The sequence below is a fragment of the Chiloscyllium plagiosum genome, unplaced genomic scaffold (assembly GCF_037043375.1).
Source record: "Chiloscyllium plagiosum isolate Xiang-an unplaced genomic scaffold, Cpla_swu_hap1 HiC_scaffold_15, whole genome shotgun sequence".
NCBI classification, from domain to species: Eukaryota; Metazoa; Chordata; class Chondrichthyes; order Orectolobiformes; family Hemiscylliidae; genus Chiloscyllium; species Chiloscyllium plagiosum.
Window position 1 is genome coordinate 20,923,973 of NW_028270153.1, and position 18,151 is coordinate 20,942,123.

At 41.1% G+C, this 18,151-nt stretch overlaps 1 protein-coding gene across 2 annotated transcripts in view; it reads left to right on the forward strand.

The window, feature by feature from the left end:
- Positions 1-241: 241 nt before the first annotated feature.
- mybl2b (MYB proto-oncogene like 2b) overlaps positions 242-18,151 on the forward strand; it is a 50,294-nt gene continuing 32,384 nt past the window's right edge. For both annotated transcript variants that reach the window (XM_043710663.2, XM_043710665.2), the window contains exons 1-4: positions 242-474; positions 8,790-8,886; positions 10,688-10,759; positions 15,025-15,117. In XM_043710663.2, the coding sequence (XP_043566598.1) occupies positions 422-474; positions 8,790-8,886; positions 10,688-10,759; positions 15,025-15,117 (315 nt within the window). In that variant the 5' untranslated portion in view covers positions 242-421. The remainder of the gene's footprint in view (positions 475-8,789; positions 8,887-10,687; positions 10,760-15,024; positions 15,118-18,151) is intronic.

An 18,151-nucleotide genomic window follows, 5' to 3' on the forward strand; every position in this document is an offset into this window, starting at 1 on the left:
CCATCGAAACCCATGTTTGGAAGTGGGACGTGAGCCCAGGAGGTATTGGAGTGGAAGGGGCGGGGCACACCAGCGGGTGGGCGGGACAAACACGCGGGGGCGGGACACCTCTGGGGGGGGGGCCGCTGGGCGGCGATGGACCCAGCGGGCAGGCGGGTGCCAGTGCGCAGGCGCAGCGGCGGCCAGCGAAAAGTGGAGCATTTGGCGGGTTTTAAGAAACGGCTTCCCGGAGTCGGAGCGGGAGAGTGTCTGAGACAAAAGGCTCGGATGCTTCTGTGACACAAGGTCTCTGTCGGATGTATGAGCACCGGTTTATACAGTTTTGTTATTTTACTTTAATCTTAAAAAAGGAAGTCATAACTTTTTCTAGTGTGCCCCGCTTGATGGTGGTCGACCCCCAGGCGACAGTGAGCCTGAGGTAATGGAAGTCCTTGTGGGCCTCTCTCCCCTCCCCATGGCACAGCAGACTTTGTGGTGAGTGACTGACCGACCTGACACTATATTATCTTAAAAAACACAGATAAAGCTCATTTTGATTTCCGACATCTCCTTTCAGAGAGCGCGATGGTGTGGGCTGTGACTTTCCCCAGTAGAATAATTTAATGTTTGCAATATTTCATATCTTTGACAAAATTATGCGGGAGAGATAGTTTATGTCCTTCGGTGAATTAATAATGTGCGTGTAATCTTGAGTCGGGAGCAGGAGTGCAAAGCCATAAGTTTTTTTTAATTCGTAGAGGCTTATTGAAGTAGAGAACTCTTCAAAATTGGGGCAAATTACGTTTAAATGGGAACTTGTAGCATTTATAAACATTGTAAAACATGAATGTTGCAAAGGGCAGGGTGATGGAATAAAAGTTGATTTTTGTTTCCTTCTGAGCAAATTGCGTTAGCTGGCTGATATGAATGTCTGAAGGAATGTGCATTTGTAATGAAACCTGCCTTTTAACCTCTGTCAGTAACTTCCCTTTCCAGTTGTCGGCCTACTTTCACATTTAAAAATCACAACACCAGGTTATAGTCCAACAGGTTTAATTGGAAGCACACTAGCTTTCGGAGCGACGCTCCTTCATCAGGTGATTGTGTCAATCACCTGGAGGAGCGTCGCTCTGAAAGCTAGTGTGTTTCCAACTAAACCTGTTGGACTATAACCTGGTGTTGTGTGATTTTTTAACTTTGTACACCCCAGTCCAACACCGGCATCTCCGAATCATACTTTCACATTGGAAGTGATGGATTAAAGTCCTAATCTGGAGGTTTAAGTATTTATTAAAAGCTGGCACTCCACTGCAATATTGTGTTATCCTCCTTGGGTGGACCTGATCCTTCGTTGCTTTATGCTGGAATAAAAATAGAAAATCATGACTTTGTACAAAACAGAAATTGCTGGAGAAACTCAACAGTTTTGGCAGTATCTCTGCAGACAAAGCAAAGTCAATGTTTCATCATCTGAACTGAAGGGTCACTGGACTTGAAATGTTGACTTTGCTTTACCTTCACAGATGCTGCTAGACCTGCTGAGTTTTTCAACAATATCTGTCGTTTGTTTTCCAGCATCTGCAGTCTTTGTTTTATTTTCATCATTATGTGACTGTTTGTGGGACCTTGCTATGAACAAATTGTTTCCTATACTATACCAGTGAACAGATTCAAATCTTTTCTGTGAAGAGCTTCTGGGGACTTCCTGAAGTTGAGAAATGCATTGTAGAAATGGCAAATGTAAAACCAAGAAAAACTAGTCAATTTATTTCGAGTAAAAACTTTAATAGGAATTTTGAGAGGTCTTTTACACTTGTGATTTTTGAGAAGATTTGTAGCTCAGGTTGAGGTTTAGGTTGTAAGTTTGCTCACTGAGCTGGTAGGTTTGTTCTCAGCTGTTTCGTCACCATGCTAGGTAACATCATTATTGATGAAAATGTGTTGCTGGAAAAGCGCAGCAGGTCAGGCAGCATCCAAGGAGCAAGAGAATCGATGTTTTGGACACGAGCCCTTCTTCAAAAAAAAACTTCCTCAACATCATCATTGAGCCTCAGTTGCAGGGCTGGTGTTCTGTCCTGCTTTTTGTGTGGCTTGGTCTGTTGTGGTGGGTGATATTATTTCTGAATCTTTTTCTCAGAGGTTGATAAATGGGTTCCAAATCGATGCGTTGATTGATGGAGTTTCGGTTTGAATGGCAGGACTCTAAGAATTCCCATCCATGTCTTTGTTTAGCCTGTCCTAGGATGGATGTGTTGTCCCACTCTAACTGGTGTCCTTCTTCATCTGTGTGTAAGGATACTAGTGATAGTTGGTCATGTCTTTTGGTGGCTAGTTGGTGCTTGTGTATCCTGGTGACTAGTTTCCTGCCTGTCTGTCCAAAGTAATGTTTGTTTTAGGTCTTGCAGAGTATTTTGCATCTGACATTTGTTTTGCTGGCTGTTGGTACAGGGTCCTTTAGGTTCATGAGTAGCTGCTTCGGTATGTTTGTGGGCTACCATAATGCCAAGGGATCGAAGTAGTCTGGTTGTTCTCTCTGAGATGTCTTTGTTGTAAGGTAGTGTAGCCTGGGCCTGTTGTGCTATCTAGAGCTGAAAATGTGTTGCTGGAAAAGCGCAGCAGGTCAGGCAGCATCCAGGGAACAGGAGAATCGACGTTTCGGGCATAAGCCCTTCTTCAGGAATTGTGCTATCTAGTTTGGGTTTGTTGTTTAAGAATTGGTGGACTGTTCTTATCAGGTACCCGTTGTTGGTGAATATGTTGTATAGATGTTTTTCTTCTGCTGGTCGTAGTTCCTGGGTACTGCAGTGTGTTGTGGCCCATTTAAATGTCCTGATGCTACTCCACTTGTAGGTGTTTGGATGATTGCTCCTGTCATTGATTATCTGGTGTATGTGTGTTGCTTTACTGTAGATGCTGGTCTGCAGTTCTCCATTGAATATTTGTTCCACTGTGACATCTAGAAAGGGGAGTCTGTTGTTTCGTCCTCCATGGTGAAATTTATGCCAGTAAGGATGTTGTTAATGATGATGTAGGTTTCTTATTTGTTCTGTTTCATGATGGAGAAAGTGAGGACTGCAGATGCTGGAGATCAGAGCTGAAAATGTGTTGCTGGAAAAGCGCAGCAGGTCAGGCAGCATCCAAGGAGCAGGAGAATCGACGCTTCAGACATGAGCCCTTCTTCAGGAATGAAGAAGGGCTCATGCCAGAAACGTTGATTCTCCTGCTCCTTGGATGCTGCCTGATCTGCTGCGCTTTTCCAGCAATACATTTTTAGCTCCGTTTCATGATGACCAAGGTATCATCTACTTAGTGGCCCAAAGCTTGCGTTTGATCTTGGGGAGGACTGTTTGTTCTAATATTGTCAGAACTGTCTCTGCTCAGTATTCTAATATTGGTGATACCATGGATGTCCCGTCGGTTTGTTTGTAAGTCTTGTCGTTGAAGGTGAAGTGGGTAATGAGGCACAGGTCTACTAGCTTGAGGATAATATCCTTGCTGATGGAGTTGGTGCTGTCTGGTGTTTGTGTACTTGGTTTGTCCAGTAGTGTGATCAGTGTTTCTTTGGCCAAGCTGATATTTATTGATGTGAGTACGGCCATTACGTTGAAGGTGACCATGACTTTGTCCTCTTCTATCTTGGTGTCTTTGTTCAGGAATTCTTGGGTGGAGTGGATGGAGTGGCATGAGTTTTCTACTAGGAATTTCAGTATTCAGTGAAGTTCCTTTGCTTGTCCATATGTCAGTGTGCCTGCAAGTGAGACTATGGGTCTGAAGGGGGGCTTCTGGTTTGTGTATCTTAAGTAATCCATAGAAATGGGATGTGTTAGATCTATCGGGTTTCATAGGCAAAATCTTTTCCCTGGGATCGGGGAGTCCAGAACTAGAGGGCATAGGTTTAGGGTGAGAGGGGAAAGACATAAAAGAGACCTAAAGTATGGAATGAGCTGCCAGAGGAAGTGATGGAGGCTGGTACAATTGCAACATTTAAAAGGCATTCGGATGGGTAAATGAATAGGAGGGGTTTGAAAAGATATGGGAGCCGGCAGATGTGACTAGATTGGGTTGGGATATCTGGTCTGCATGGACGAGTTGGACCGTAGGGTCTGTTTCCATGCTGTACATCTCTGTCTCTATCTGTCCCTTTGCACTCTTTGTCTGCTGGTAGGATCACAATATCCGCATCAAACAGCAGCAAACCAAGACGAAAAGAAAGGAAAAAGCTAGCACTGCAAGAAAAGCTGTACAAGCTCGTGCAAAACAACAATGCAGACAATTCAGAAGCCTGGGTAAAGAACCTGTCAGGCCGACCACTCTCAGACACAGAAAAAGCTGTCCTTGTAAGAGGGATGAACTACAACTTCAGCACTGGAGTCAACCCTGAAAGACAACCGACTTACAGAATAAACCCAGCAGGCCATCACACAGACAGTAGCACCAACACTAAGCACGAAGAAAGCGGGGAATACCCTCAACACACTGAAAAGAAAAGCGTTGTATGGACTCAGAGCCAACAGAAACATTGTAATCCTACCCGCAGACAAAGGACGGATGACCGTCATCCTAAACAGAACACAATACATTGAAAAGGTGAACTTGCTACTCACAGATACCGACACCTACCAACAGTGGCGATGGACCCAACTCCACAGCTAGGAAACCATATCACAGCCTCACTGAAGAAACTCCACAAAACAGGCAAAATGAACAAGACAGATCTCCAAAGAATGAAACCTGATGGATCCAACGCACCCTGTTTCTATGGATTACCTAAGACATTTAGTCACTTCCTGGCATACCAACAGACAGACTAGCAAAGGAACTTCACCGTAAATTGATATACCTAGTAGAAAACCCATGCCACTCCATCCAAGAATTCCTGAACATCATCAAAGGCACCAAGATAGGACAAAGTCATGGTCTCCTTCAATATAATGACCCTTTTCACATCAATGAACAATAAACAAAGGGCCCTCTTATGGCACAGTGGTAGTGCCCGTGTTCTGAATAAGGGAGGCCTGAGTTCAAGTCTCATCTGCTCCAAAGGTGTATAATAAATCTCTGAACAGGTTGATCAGGAAAATAGGTTAATAAAAAGAAAATGGGCTAACCTAACAGACAACATTTAATTGGAAATGGAGCATAATATTTGGAGAAAGGTGAAACCATATTTCTTGGGGTTGCACTGAGGCTCAGTGGTTAGCACTGCTGCCTCACAGCGCCAGGAACCCGAGTCTGATTCCGCCTCTGGCGACTGTCTGTGTGGAGCTTGTACATTCTCCCCGTGTATGTGGGCATCCTCTGGGTGCTCCGGTTTCCTCCCACAATCCAAAGATGTGCAGGTCAGGTGAATTGGCCATGCTAAATTGCCCATAGTGTTAGTTGCATTAATCAGGGGTAAATATACAGTAGGGGAATGGGGCTGGGTAGGTTTCTCTTCGCAGGGTCAGTGTGGATTTGTTGGGTTAAATGCCCTGTTTCCTCACTGTAGGTAATCTAAATGAGAAACATCAGCCTGACCAAAGAAACAGTAATCGCACTACATGATGAACCAAGGACACAAACAACAGACAGCATCAGCTCCATCAGCAAGGGCACCATCCTCAAGCTAATAGACCTGTGCCTCACTACCCACATCACCTTCAACGACAAGACTTACAAACAAATCAATGGGGTACCCATGGTATCACCAATATCCGGATTCTTAGCAGAAGCAGTTATGCAAAGACTAGAACAAACAGTCCTCCCTGAGATCCAAATCAAGCTTTGGGTTTGCTGTGTAGAGGATACCTTGGTCATCATAAAACGAATGTCCTTTACTGGCATAACTTTCACCAAAGAGGAAGAAAACAACAACAGGCTCCACCCCACCCCCCACCTGATATCACCGTGGAACAAATAGTCAATTGAGAACTATAGACCAGGGTCTACAGGAAAACAGGAGATAGTCAACTACAGGAGCAATCATCCCAACACCCACAAATGCAGCTGCATCAAGGCATTATTTAAACCGGCTACAACACACTGCAACACCCAGGAACTATGCGCAGCAGAAGAAAAACACCTATACAATATATACAGAACAACAGGTACTTGATGAGCACAGTTTGCCGATTCTTAAACAACACACCCAAACCAGAAAATGCAACCTGCCCAGAGACTCAGGCCACACTACCATGCATCAAAGACATCTGAGAGGACAACCAGACTACTGACTCCTTGGCATTATGGTAGCCACAAACCTACCAACACACTGAAACAGCTACTGATGAACCTAAAGGACGAAGAAGGATACCACCAAGTGGGACAACACATCCACTGTAGGACAGGCTAAACAAAGACATGGATGGGAGTCCTGGCATTCAAACCGGAACTCCATCAATCAACACATCGATTTGGAACCCAATTACCAACCTCTGAGAAAAAGAACAGAAATGGTATCACCCACCATAACAGACCAAGACACACAAATAGAAAGTGGGACAGAACACCAGCCCTTTAATGGAGGCTCACTGATGATGTTATCTAGCATGGTGACAAAACATCTGAGAATGAACCTACCAGCTAAGTGAGGAAACTTAGACACTGAGGTCTTTTATATTGCTGATTCCTTTTTGAGTAAAAGGAAATAGTGAAACAATAAGACTTTTTTTGGTTTTGAATTTGCATCACCAAGGTTTATAATTATATGTTCCATCTTGAAGTAATTTAACAATATTTCCGGGTACTGACTGCATCAGTAGTTTTCTTGTTGGTCTTTGATTAAATTGTTAACAAAATAATTGTGTAGAAATACTTAATGAAAATTATTTGGTAGGAGAAAATAGTTATGAATTGTTTTTTTTAGATGCTATCATCCAGAAAGCACTGATTCATCTTATATAGATTTTCTTCCCCAAATATATTCTCTTAAAATTCATAAACAAGTGTTGACTATAACAGTTCTGTGGTTTTCTTGCCATTGAATCTTAAAAGTTTAAAAGTTGACCCATAGAATCCAGAAATCATCAAGATTTTTTAAGTAGAATCCCTACAGTGTGGAAGCAGGCCATTTGGCCCATTGCATTCATGCCGACCCTCCGAAAAATGTTCCACACCCCCAACCCTATCCCTGCAACTCTGCATTTTCCATGGCTAATCCACCTAGATCTGCACATGCCGGGACACCAAGGGCAATTTAGCAATCTACCTAACCCATACATCTTTGGACTGTGGGAGGAAACCCATGCAGACATGGGGAGAATGTCTGTTTGAAGTTTGCACAGTCTTCCAAGGATTGAATTGAACCTGGGTCCCTGGTTCTGTTACGCAGCACTGCTAACCACTGAAGCCTCATGCTGCCCCTTTTTGTTGTTTTTTTTCATGGGTTCACAGTTTGCTGTCATAGATGTACAGCACGGAAACAGACCCTTCAGTCCAACTCGTCTGTGCCAACTAGATATCCTAAATTAATCTAATCCCATTCGCTAGTACTTGGCCCATATTCCTCTTAGACCCTTTCTATTCATATACCCTTCCAGGTGCCTTTTAAATGTTGTAATTGTACCAGCCTCCACCACTTCCTCTGGCAGCTCATTCTAAAGATGTACTACCCTTTGCATGAAAGATTTGCCCCTTTGGTCCCTTTAAAATCTTTCCCTGCTCACCCTAAACCTATGCCCTCTAGTTCTGGACTTCCCCACCCCAGGGAAAAGACCTTGTATATTTACTCTATTGATGCCCCTCATGACCTTATAAACCTCTATAAGGTCACCCCTCAGACTCCAACGCTCCAGGGAAAACAGCCCCAATCTATTCAGCCTCTCCCTATAGCTCAAACCCTCCATCCCTGGCTACATCCTTGTTCACAACATCCTTCCTATAAGAGGGAGACCAGAATTGCACACATTATTCCAAAAGTGGCCTTACCAGTATTCTGTACAGCTGCAACATGACCTCCAAACTCCCATACTCAATGCTCTGACCAAGAAAGGCAAGGATACTAGATGCCTTTTCCATTATCCTATCTACCTGCAACTCCACTTTCAAGAAACTATGAACCTGAACTCTGTTTGTTCAGCAACTCTCCCCAGACCTTACTATTAAGTGTTTAAGTCCTGCCTTGATTTCCAAAATGCAGCACCTCACATTTATCTGAATTAAATTCCATCTGACACTCCTTGGACCATTGGCCCATCTGATCACGATCCCATTTTACTCTGAGGTATCCACCTTTACTGTCCACTACACCTCCAAACTTCCTAACTGTACCTCCTATGTTCACATGCAAATCACTTATATAAATGACAAAAAGCAGTGGACCCAGCACCAATCCTTGGTCACAGGCCTCCAGTCTGAAAAGCAACCCTCCCAACCACCCCTTATCTTCTACCTTCGCCAGATTTGACTCCATCTATTCCTGGCCATGTATCGGTACTGTTTTCAGAAAGCTGTTTCTGCATCAGTTCCGAAGGTCTAAACGTGCTAGCCTCTTTACCTCCCTTCTGATCTTAATTATAATTTTAGAGCCTGCTTTATCTTACTTGCTGGCAGGAATATTGCATAGTTTTGATTTATTTCAAATAGAAAGAAACATGACATGTTGGTCCATGTTCAAAACAAATTTCTGTCTTGTAAATGGACCTTTGATAAACTAGAAGGAAGAGTAGTACTACACCTGAGCAGAGTTTAATATAAATCAAGTTAGAATTAACTAGCTTCATCTTCCTTCCACAAGTTAAGTTGACTTTACTAATTGCTGTTTTAGCTCTAACGCTCACTGAGTGCTTGCATGATCTCTAATTCATGTGCTTTCTTCTCATATATGCATATAGTGAAGAATTGGATGACCCCTCACAGGATTTGGATTTCGATATTCCAGACCATAAAGATGCAAATAAGTTCTTCAAAGTCAAATGGTCTTCGGAAGAGGTATCTGCTCTGAAACCAAATGTTTTTATTTTTTAAAAAGCAACAAATATACTAAAATACCATCCATTGTAAAATTTTAATTCCTGGTACCCCAGAAAGGCGATGATGTACTTTCTATCAACTGAAGCATACTGTGCCATGTTTTGAAGTTGTTTTTTGAATCTAAAGTAAAGAGCATCCACAGAACTGTGGAGTATCTTTCATTGATAACTTGCCTGTTTGGAAAGAAATCCAACTCTTGGATTGTAATGGATTGATATTACTAAAAACATTCAAAAATTCTCTTATTGCTGTTTTAAAACTTTTCATGGACTCTCTCTAGTCAGGTATTGAGTCCAGGTATTGTTCCCAATTTTTTTAGGGCCCTAAACTTCTTGCTCTTTCAGGACTGCTGATTTTATGTTTGTACCAGAATATTTGAACACACACACGCACACACCAGCAGATTCAAGAACAGCTTCTTTGCTGCCCTTATTAGACTGATGAATGGACTGTCTGACTTCAAATACAACTGATCTTGTTAATATTGATCTTGCCTTGCATGGCGTGACCTGTGTGCTTTATGCTATCCAAATTTTTTGTTCACTCTATGATTGATCCTTGATTGCCATGATCTGCCTGTACTGCTCACAAACAAAGCTTTTCACTGTGACAATAAATTAAATCAATCAATTTCACTGAAAATCCATCAGAAAGGAAGTGCTAGAATTTAATGAGCATCAAATCTGTTCTTTCAGTAAGAACAATGTGCAGCGTGCTCCGTTTGTAGTGGGTGAAGCAGTAGCAGCATCAGATTCTCGCAGTGGATTTGAAAGTGATCTGCAGTGGAAAAATCAAGAACCTCTAAGGCATTGATGTTTCCAAGTATGAATGTCAATCTTCAAGCATGTGTCACAGAAACCATGCAGCATATCAGCAGTAAAAATAGCCATGGTGACTGCTGAAAAGAGAAAATTTTTGACATGAGTATTCCATTTACTTGGATACCGTTGTGCATAACAATCAAACATTGTGATCATTGTATCAGGCTGTTCCGGTTTTTTCACTTTAATTCGATTTTCAATTAGATTCCCTACAGTGTGGAAACATGTATTTAAACAAATTCACTTATTATACCCAATGCAGCTGCTTACCTGCTGATTCTCAACCGAACTGAAGCATGTGCCAGGGCCTCAATAGTTTGAAAGCAGAGTAGTTTGCTTCAATTTCTGCTGGTTTGTGATGCCATCTACTGCTCTGCTTTATCTGCTGCAGCAAACTCAAGCAGCTATTAGAATTCAGGTTTCTAAAATACTGGCAGTGGGTATGCTGGTCAGTTGTAGATATTGTTAATTATCCTGTTCAGACATGTTATGACACACGACTGGGCCAGATGGGACCGGTAGAGATGCTACCACTGCACCAGAGTAACCTGTTAAAGGGGTCACTCTTTCTTTTGTTTAGGAAAAGTTTGTTAATGGTATAAATGGACTGAATGATAAAATCTATTAACAGAAGCATTTTATGTAGTTCTTGGAAAAAGAAACATAAATGCACTGATTGTCATTGATTCTATATAGTAAATAGGCTTATTGTCGAGCTTTGAGGAAATTGCTATCTTTAACTTATTAAACATGCTCCGAATCTAGTTTAATGCTCTAATACAAATTATTCTAATTTAGTGTAGAAACATAATCTCAGTTTATTGGTTTGAATCTTTGTGGCACAAAGCCCTATAAAAGTTGCAAGAAGCATCACACTATCTACAACAGGGTATTAATGACATTATAATGTTTAAGTTAAACTTTTTGTTTTCATATAGGATGAAAAATTGAAGAAGCTGGTAAATCAATATGGCAAAAATGACTGGAGATTTATAGCAAGTAATTTTTCTGTAAGTATCTGAGCTATGACTTCTGAGGGTAATCATTCTTTTTCTGGTTCTTGAGTAAAGCTGATTTTACAACCTACCTTCCTGTTATTGGGATAGTCAAAACATTACACAAGCAGATGCACCCCATAAAGCTTTAGACCCATATTTGAGTGCTGTGAACAAGCAGAGGTAAAATGGGGAAAAAAATTAGCAGTTCAAATGGAAGAGCTTAGCCTCTGCTCATATACAAAGAATATAACCACCTGTGCAAAAAAAAGGACTAAATTTTCTTGTTGCAGATCAATGAAAAGCAATACAAACTCTCCACTTCTTGGAAAGAAGTATGTGATCACTAATTTTTATAGAATTGCTGCCTGCAGGTCAGGTAATAGGCTCATCAGTATTCAGTTTGTTGGTCAACTTTGGAACTTTGATTTTATTTATGCATATTGTCAGCCTTTGCTATTGTGGAACAAGCTTGCTTAGTCTCAATGATTTTTGACAGTGCTGGGATCACAGTCTTTAATACATCCACAGGACTTTGCAATCTTGTTTCTTGGCCTTAGAGTACCAGGCAATGCTACTTGGGAACATACGCATATTTTTACAAAATTCTAGATTAGAATGTGATCATGCTGATATACCTTACATGCTCTGTGTTAACACTATTTTCAGCACTAACCTTGTGAAAAATAATTTGTGCTGGTTTTATTGCATGTGATTTGAAAAAGTTGGCATTTGTAGCAATTTTCTTTTGTTCAGAAATATTATTCAAATATCCCACAGTGTCCTCATTGAAGCCATCACAGGTTGAACTAAGTTTTAGTTGCATTTTAAATTATTTCTGGTTTTGAAAATCTGGTTTTAACCTCATTTTGTCAATAACTGAAATATACTGCAGGTTGATTAATATTTGAAAAGGTTAGACTAACATTTTACTATCAGACGATTGAATTTTTTTTTGTATAATTAAAGTGGGTGATAGGTGGGTGCAGGAAATGAGAAAAGAAATCCAAAGCCATGAAAATCATGTGCTCAAATCAGATAGTAGCAGAACGTTGAAGTTGAATGGGATTTCATTGCTGAAATTGTTCCCTAAAATATGTTGCATTTTGGAAATTAAGAAAAGGCAAAGGTGAAAAGGTTGTAATAGAAATAAGGGAGGCTCAATTGCAGAGCTACAGTAAAGCTAGTATCCTATGGGTAGAACAGAAATGTTGGAAAATTATCACTCAGTTTACATATTGGCCTCCTATAGTGGAGAAGCAAATTGAATGTTGTATATAAGACCATAAGACATAGGAGTGGAAGTAAGGCCATTCGGCCCATCGAGTCCACTCCGCCATTCAATCATGGCTGATGCGCATTTCAGCTCCACTTACCAGCGTTCTCCCCGTAGCCCTTAATTCCTCTAGACAACAAGAATCTATCGATCTCGGCTTTGAAGACATTTAGCGTCCCAGCTTCCACTGCACTCCGTGGCAATGAATTCCACAGGCCCACCACTCTCTGGCTGAAGAAATGTCTCCGCATTTCTGTTCTGAAATGACCCCCTCTAATTCTAAGGCTGTGTCCACGGGTCCTAGTCTCCTCGTCTAACTGAAACAATTTCCTAGCATCCACCTTTTCCAAGCCATGTATTATTTTGTACGTCTCTATTAAGTCTCCCCTTAATCTTCTAAACTCCAATGAATACAATCCCAGTATCCTCAGCCGTTCCTCATATGTTAGACCTGTCATTCCAGGGATCATCCTTGTGAATCTCCGCTGGACACGTTCCAGTGCCAGTATGTCCTTCCTGAGGTGTGGGGACCAAAACTGGACACAGTACTCCAAATGGGGCCTAACCAGAGCTTTATAAAGTCTTAGTAGTACATCTCTGCTTTTATATTCCAACCCTCTTGAGATAAGAGACAACATTGCATTCGCTTTCTTAATCACGGACTCAACCTGCATGTTTACCTTTAGAGAATCCTCGACTAGCACTCCCAGATCCCTTTGCGCTTTGGCTTTATTAATTTTCTCACCATTTAGAAAGTAGTCTATGCTTTTATTCTTTTTGCCAAAGTGCAAGACCTCGCACTTGCTCACGTTAAATTCCATCAGCCATTTCCTGGACCACTCTCCCAACCTGTCTAGATCCTTCTGTAGCCTCCCCACTTCCTCAGTACTACCTGCCTGTCCACCTAACTTCGTATCATCGGCAAACTTCGCTAGAATGCCCCTGGTTCCCTCATCCAAATCATTAATATATAATTTGAACAGCTGTGGCCCCAGCACCGAACCCTGCGGGACACCGCTCGTCACCAGCTGCCATTCTGAAAAAGAACCTTTTATCCCAACTCTCTGCCTTCTGTTAGACAGCCAATCCTCAATCCATCCTAGCAGCTCACCTCGAACAACATGGGCCCTCACCTTGCTCAGCAGCCTCCCGTGTGACACCTTATCAAAGGCCTTTTGAAAGTCTAGATAGACCACATCCACTGGGTTTCCCTGGTCTAACCTACTTGTTACCTCTTCAAAAAAGTGTACTCGATTTGAGGAATGGCACATGAATTCTTGTGTGTATTTGGCACACTAGCTGTTAATTTTTTTTCCCACAGCCAGATTGGAAAGTCATAAGGGAAGAATGGCCAACTGTGGAGTCAACAGAATGTTGGACAAGGGTATTGTAAAAGAACAATGCTCCCAAAGAAATGTTTTGAAAGTGAGAAAAATGAGGCTGTTAGTGGGATAATTGGTATGTGGGAGAAAAGTTGAGGACAGCGTGACATCTGTGGATGAGAGAGAATATGATCTGTGAAAATATGATTTCTTTTAATTGACATCTTTTTGTTCAACTTCTACAAAGAATCTTGCTTAAGGACCCAAGCTCAAAATACTAGGCTTTGTATTTTCGCCTAAAGATGCCACTGTCTTTCCATAATTTGAAATGTGTTCAGTCTTCCTATTGAAGGGGACATGGTGTCCATCAAAGTGCATAACTGTTTTGAATAACTTCAAACTACACAACAACCTGGAATATCCGAACGGAACAGGCAGGGAGTATTTTGTTCGGATAACTGTTTGGATAACATTTTTGCGGGATCTTGAAATCTTGTTCGGATAATCTGAAATTCAGATAATTGACATTCGGATAACCGAGGTTTTTCTGTATACCCAATATTGGACATTTAAATGTATTTGAGAAAATCATTTAACCCTAAAAGTTGAATTTTTTGGTTTAATTTTGTTTAGATTGCTTCCAATTTAAGTGCAAAAGTGGATTTTGAACTGATGACAGACTGCTTGATACTCTTAGATTTAATGTAACTTTTAAAAATATAGCTTATTTTCACAAAGTTAACGTGTTTTCTAAATTCTCTAAGGATTTGCTTTAATAGTGGCTTAGATTTGATTTTTGAGGAAGCTTTTATGGATAAAGGGAAGATTCGTGTTGCATAGATTTTGATACATTTTAGTACGCCTGAGATAATAGTAGAAGGAACATGATATACAGAAATTAATCAAAATAAATTTGCAGGGATGCGGGGTTGGAAAAGAACAGGGATGTGGTAGGTGATGCTTAGGAGATTTTGTGACCCTTGTGAGGGTATAGATTTAATGCAGTTGGTAAATCTCCACTGTGTAGTCAAGTTACTTCTCCAACATCAAGCTATAAATGAGCTGTCATGCAATTTAACACATAGATAAAATCCATTCTGTTCTTTTTATAATTCAAAAAAATCCAATTTGACTCCATTGTTCTTTATGCATGCTTTGTCGAGTTGAACCTTTATTAAGCACAAATCCTGGTCAACATACACTGAACTTCCAGCCCCATTCCTGATCTTGCCAAAATTGCTTGCTTACCTCCTAAAATCAGCTGTCTCTTTTGGTCTGTCTTCATAATGGTGCAGAAACGTTTACCCATTCTTTTGTTACTTTCAGGTTTTGACTTTTGCAATGCTTTCCTCACTTTCTCCCCAAGTCCACTCTACATAAACCCCAACATGTTCAAACTTTACTATAATCCTATATTACATTATATTGCAGTCACCAATCAGGTTGATTGAATGTCTGGGAGAGATGCATAGTGGAATGCTATCCTTGTACATGTAGGAACTGGCTCTTTTTAAAAAATTGATAATACTGCTGAGAGGTAACAAATGAATGGGAATAGGAAGAAACCAGGATGGAATCTTGAATTTTACCAGAAGTCACCTTGGAGTGAATGAAGCTGAACATCCTGTCTCGTGTGTAATTTTTTTTTGTTTTGTATTTGTTATAATTTGACTTTGTTACAGAACCGAACTGATCTTCAGTGCCAACACCGATGGCTGAAGGTTCTGAATCCAGAGCTTGTGAAAGGACCGTGGACAAAGGAAGAAGATCAGAAGGTAGAAGTGTGAAAATGGATGAAGTTGCAAACTTTTTATCGGTACCATGAATCTAGGAACGTATGAAATAGGAGTTGAAGTAGGACATTTTGACCCTTGAGCCTGAATGACTGGAGCTATTTGTATTTAGCATTCTACATTCCTATCAACCCTTGATAACTTTTAATTCCCTTGTCTATTTTTTCTAATCTTTGCCTGCACTTGTACAAAAACAATGACACCATTTTGAGGCAGAGTTTCAAAAGTCTCAATCCTCAGGAATTGTTTCTTTGTTTCTCCTAAAAGTGTATCCCCTGGATCTTGGTTTGCTCATCAGGTGAAATATCCTTTCCATATCCAACTTGTCAAAACCATTCAGAATCTTGCATACCTCAGTCAAGTTATTCTCTTATTCTCCTAAACTCCAGTGAAAATAAAACCTAGCCACTCCTCAGAAGACAACTCACTAATTAGTGGTAAGCCTCCTCAGAATCACCTCCAACCCATTTAGAGAGAGTTTCCATGTTACTGATGATTATGCCTGCAGGAAGTGTCTTTGGTTGTGAATCCTATCAGATCATATAAATCACTTGGAGCAGCAGTTAGAGGCAATGAGAAATTGGCAAAGGCTAGGGGGTGTGGTGGATGGAAGTAAGGAGACCAGAACTACAAACAGTATTCAAGGTGTGGCCTCAACTTTGTCTTCTATAACTGAAGCATAATATCCTTACTTTATACTCAATTCCTGTCATTATGAAGGATAGTATTGTTTGAGGTACCTGCATGCTAAGCTTTTGTGACTTGTGCACTAGAATACCTAGATGCCCCTGAACCTTGGACCTTTGCAACTGTTCTGTTAAGTAATGCACTTTTCAAAATCAAAACCTCCACTTTCTAGATTTTTACCTATTTATATGCATTTGCATTCTTATGGTCACTTCGCAGCATACGTTCTCCTATTTTTGTATCATTAGTAGATTTAATTACCATGCTTTCACTCTCTCTTCTCATCAAACTCGTTGATATAAATTGTAAGAAGGTGAGGCCCCAGCACTGACTCCCTGCAGGATTTGTCACATCCTACCATTTGGGCAAGAACCCACTTGTGTACAATTTTATGCAAGCCAATCAACTTTCTATCCATGCTTGTATGTTGCCAATACACCATGAGCTCCTACTTCGCCACCTTTTATGTGGCAGCTTGTCAAATGCCTCCTGGAAATCCAAGTACAATGTGTCTTTAGGCTTCCCTTTACCCACAGTGAAGATTACTCCTTCACCAAAATCCAGTAAGTTGGTTAACATGATTTTTTCACCATAAGCTTGATCCTGATTTCTTTATATCTCTAGCTAACATGTTTAAAATGCCATATTCTAAACAGGTTACTAGTTCAAAGTTTGTCAAAGATTTATAGCTCTGGTGCTAGTTGTGGCTGTGCGTATGTTCGCCAAGCTGGGAAGTTGATTTGCAGACGTTTCATTCCCTGTTTAGGTGATGTCTTCAGTGCTTTGGAGCCTCCTGTGAAGCACTGCTGTACTGTCTCTTCTGGAATTTATTTGGTTCTGTTTCTGGTTGTTGGTTCCAGTTGTTCGTTATAGTGGCTGGTATATTGGGTCTTGGTCAACGTGCTTATAGATGGAGTCCGTGGCCGAGTGCCATGCTTCTGGAAATTCTTTGGCTGTCCTATGTTCAGCTTGGATAATACAATTATCATAGGACTAGTTGAATTTGTGGTCCTTGTCATCTGCGTGTATGGTTACAAGGAACAGCTGGTCATGGCATTTAGTGGCTAGTTGGTGTTTGGATGAGGATTGCTTGTTGTTGTGCCTGTTTTCCCAATATAGTGTTTCGTTACAATCTTTGCATGGAAACTTGTAAATTACATTTGTCTTGCACATGATGGGTATGGAGTCTTCTATTCTGTTGAGTTGTTGTCTGAGCGTGGCTGTTGGTTTATGGGCTGTCATGAACTTGAATGGTCAGAGAAGTCTGGCTGTCAGTTCCAAGACAACATTTTTTATTTAAGATAGCGTGGCTAGTGACCAGCTGTTCCTAGTAGCCATACACACAGATGGTAAGGACCTCAAATTCAACTAGGACAACACAATTATGATAGGACAGCCAGAGAATTTCTAGGAGCATGGCACTCTGCCACGGCCTCCATCAACAAGCACATTGACCTACACCTAATTTACCGGCCACTTCAACGAGCAACCAGAACTGGCAGCCAGAAGCAGCAGCAGCTGAACCAAATAAATTGCAGAAGGCCATATAGCAGCACTTCACAGGAGGCTTCAAAGAACTGAATGTCACCTAGACAGGAATGAAACATCTGCAAAGCAACTTTCCAGCTTGGCAAACATACCCACAACCACGACAATCTGCATCCAAACTACAAACCTTTACACAAACCTTGAAAATCTATGGGCAAGAGACAATAAGACAAGCAAGGAAATGTGCCAACTGCCTAAGCGCTACCTACAAACAACTGTGATTCCTACTTGGGTGCTGCAAGAATCAAATACTACCACCCCATGTCAGGTATACACCATCAATCAACAACCACAAGCCAGGGAAGTAGTCAGACAAAAATGGCCTCAGGATGATCCAGGTTATGATTATGATGCACACAACAGACTATACAGGTACAGAAAAGATTTTGCGTGCCACAAAATTGTTAATTTCAAAAACAGCCAATCAGGAGTGGACTGTGACAATTGAACAGGCCATCACCATAAGACAGAACAGAACAACATACAGAAAGAGAACGGCACTACAAGACAAAGTGACTAAGCTAACCAACAGCAGAGAAGACCACATAACACATACCTGGTTTGCAAACCTCTCCAACAGCTTACAGAAACCGAAAAAGCCATACTACCAAGGGATTCAACTACAACCCCTGGGATGCAAAAACAACAGACTACCTAGTTGCACTAGAATGTATACTCCAAACTAACAGACTAACCAAAGAGTCAGACAAACAGTCTGACAAACTATTGTATCCTAACTTTAAAAAAAAGACAAACCAGCAATCTTAACATCAAAGAGAAA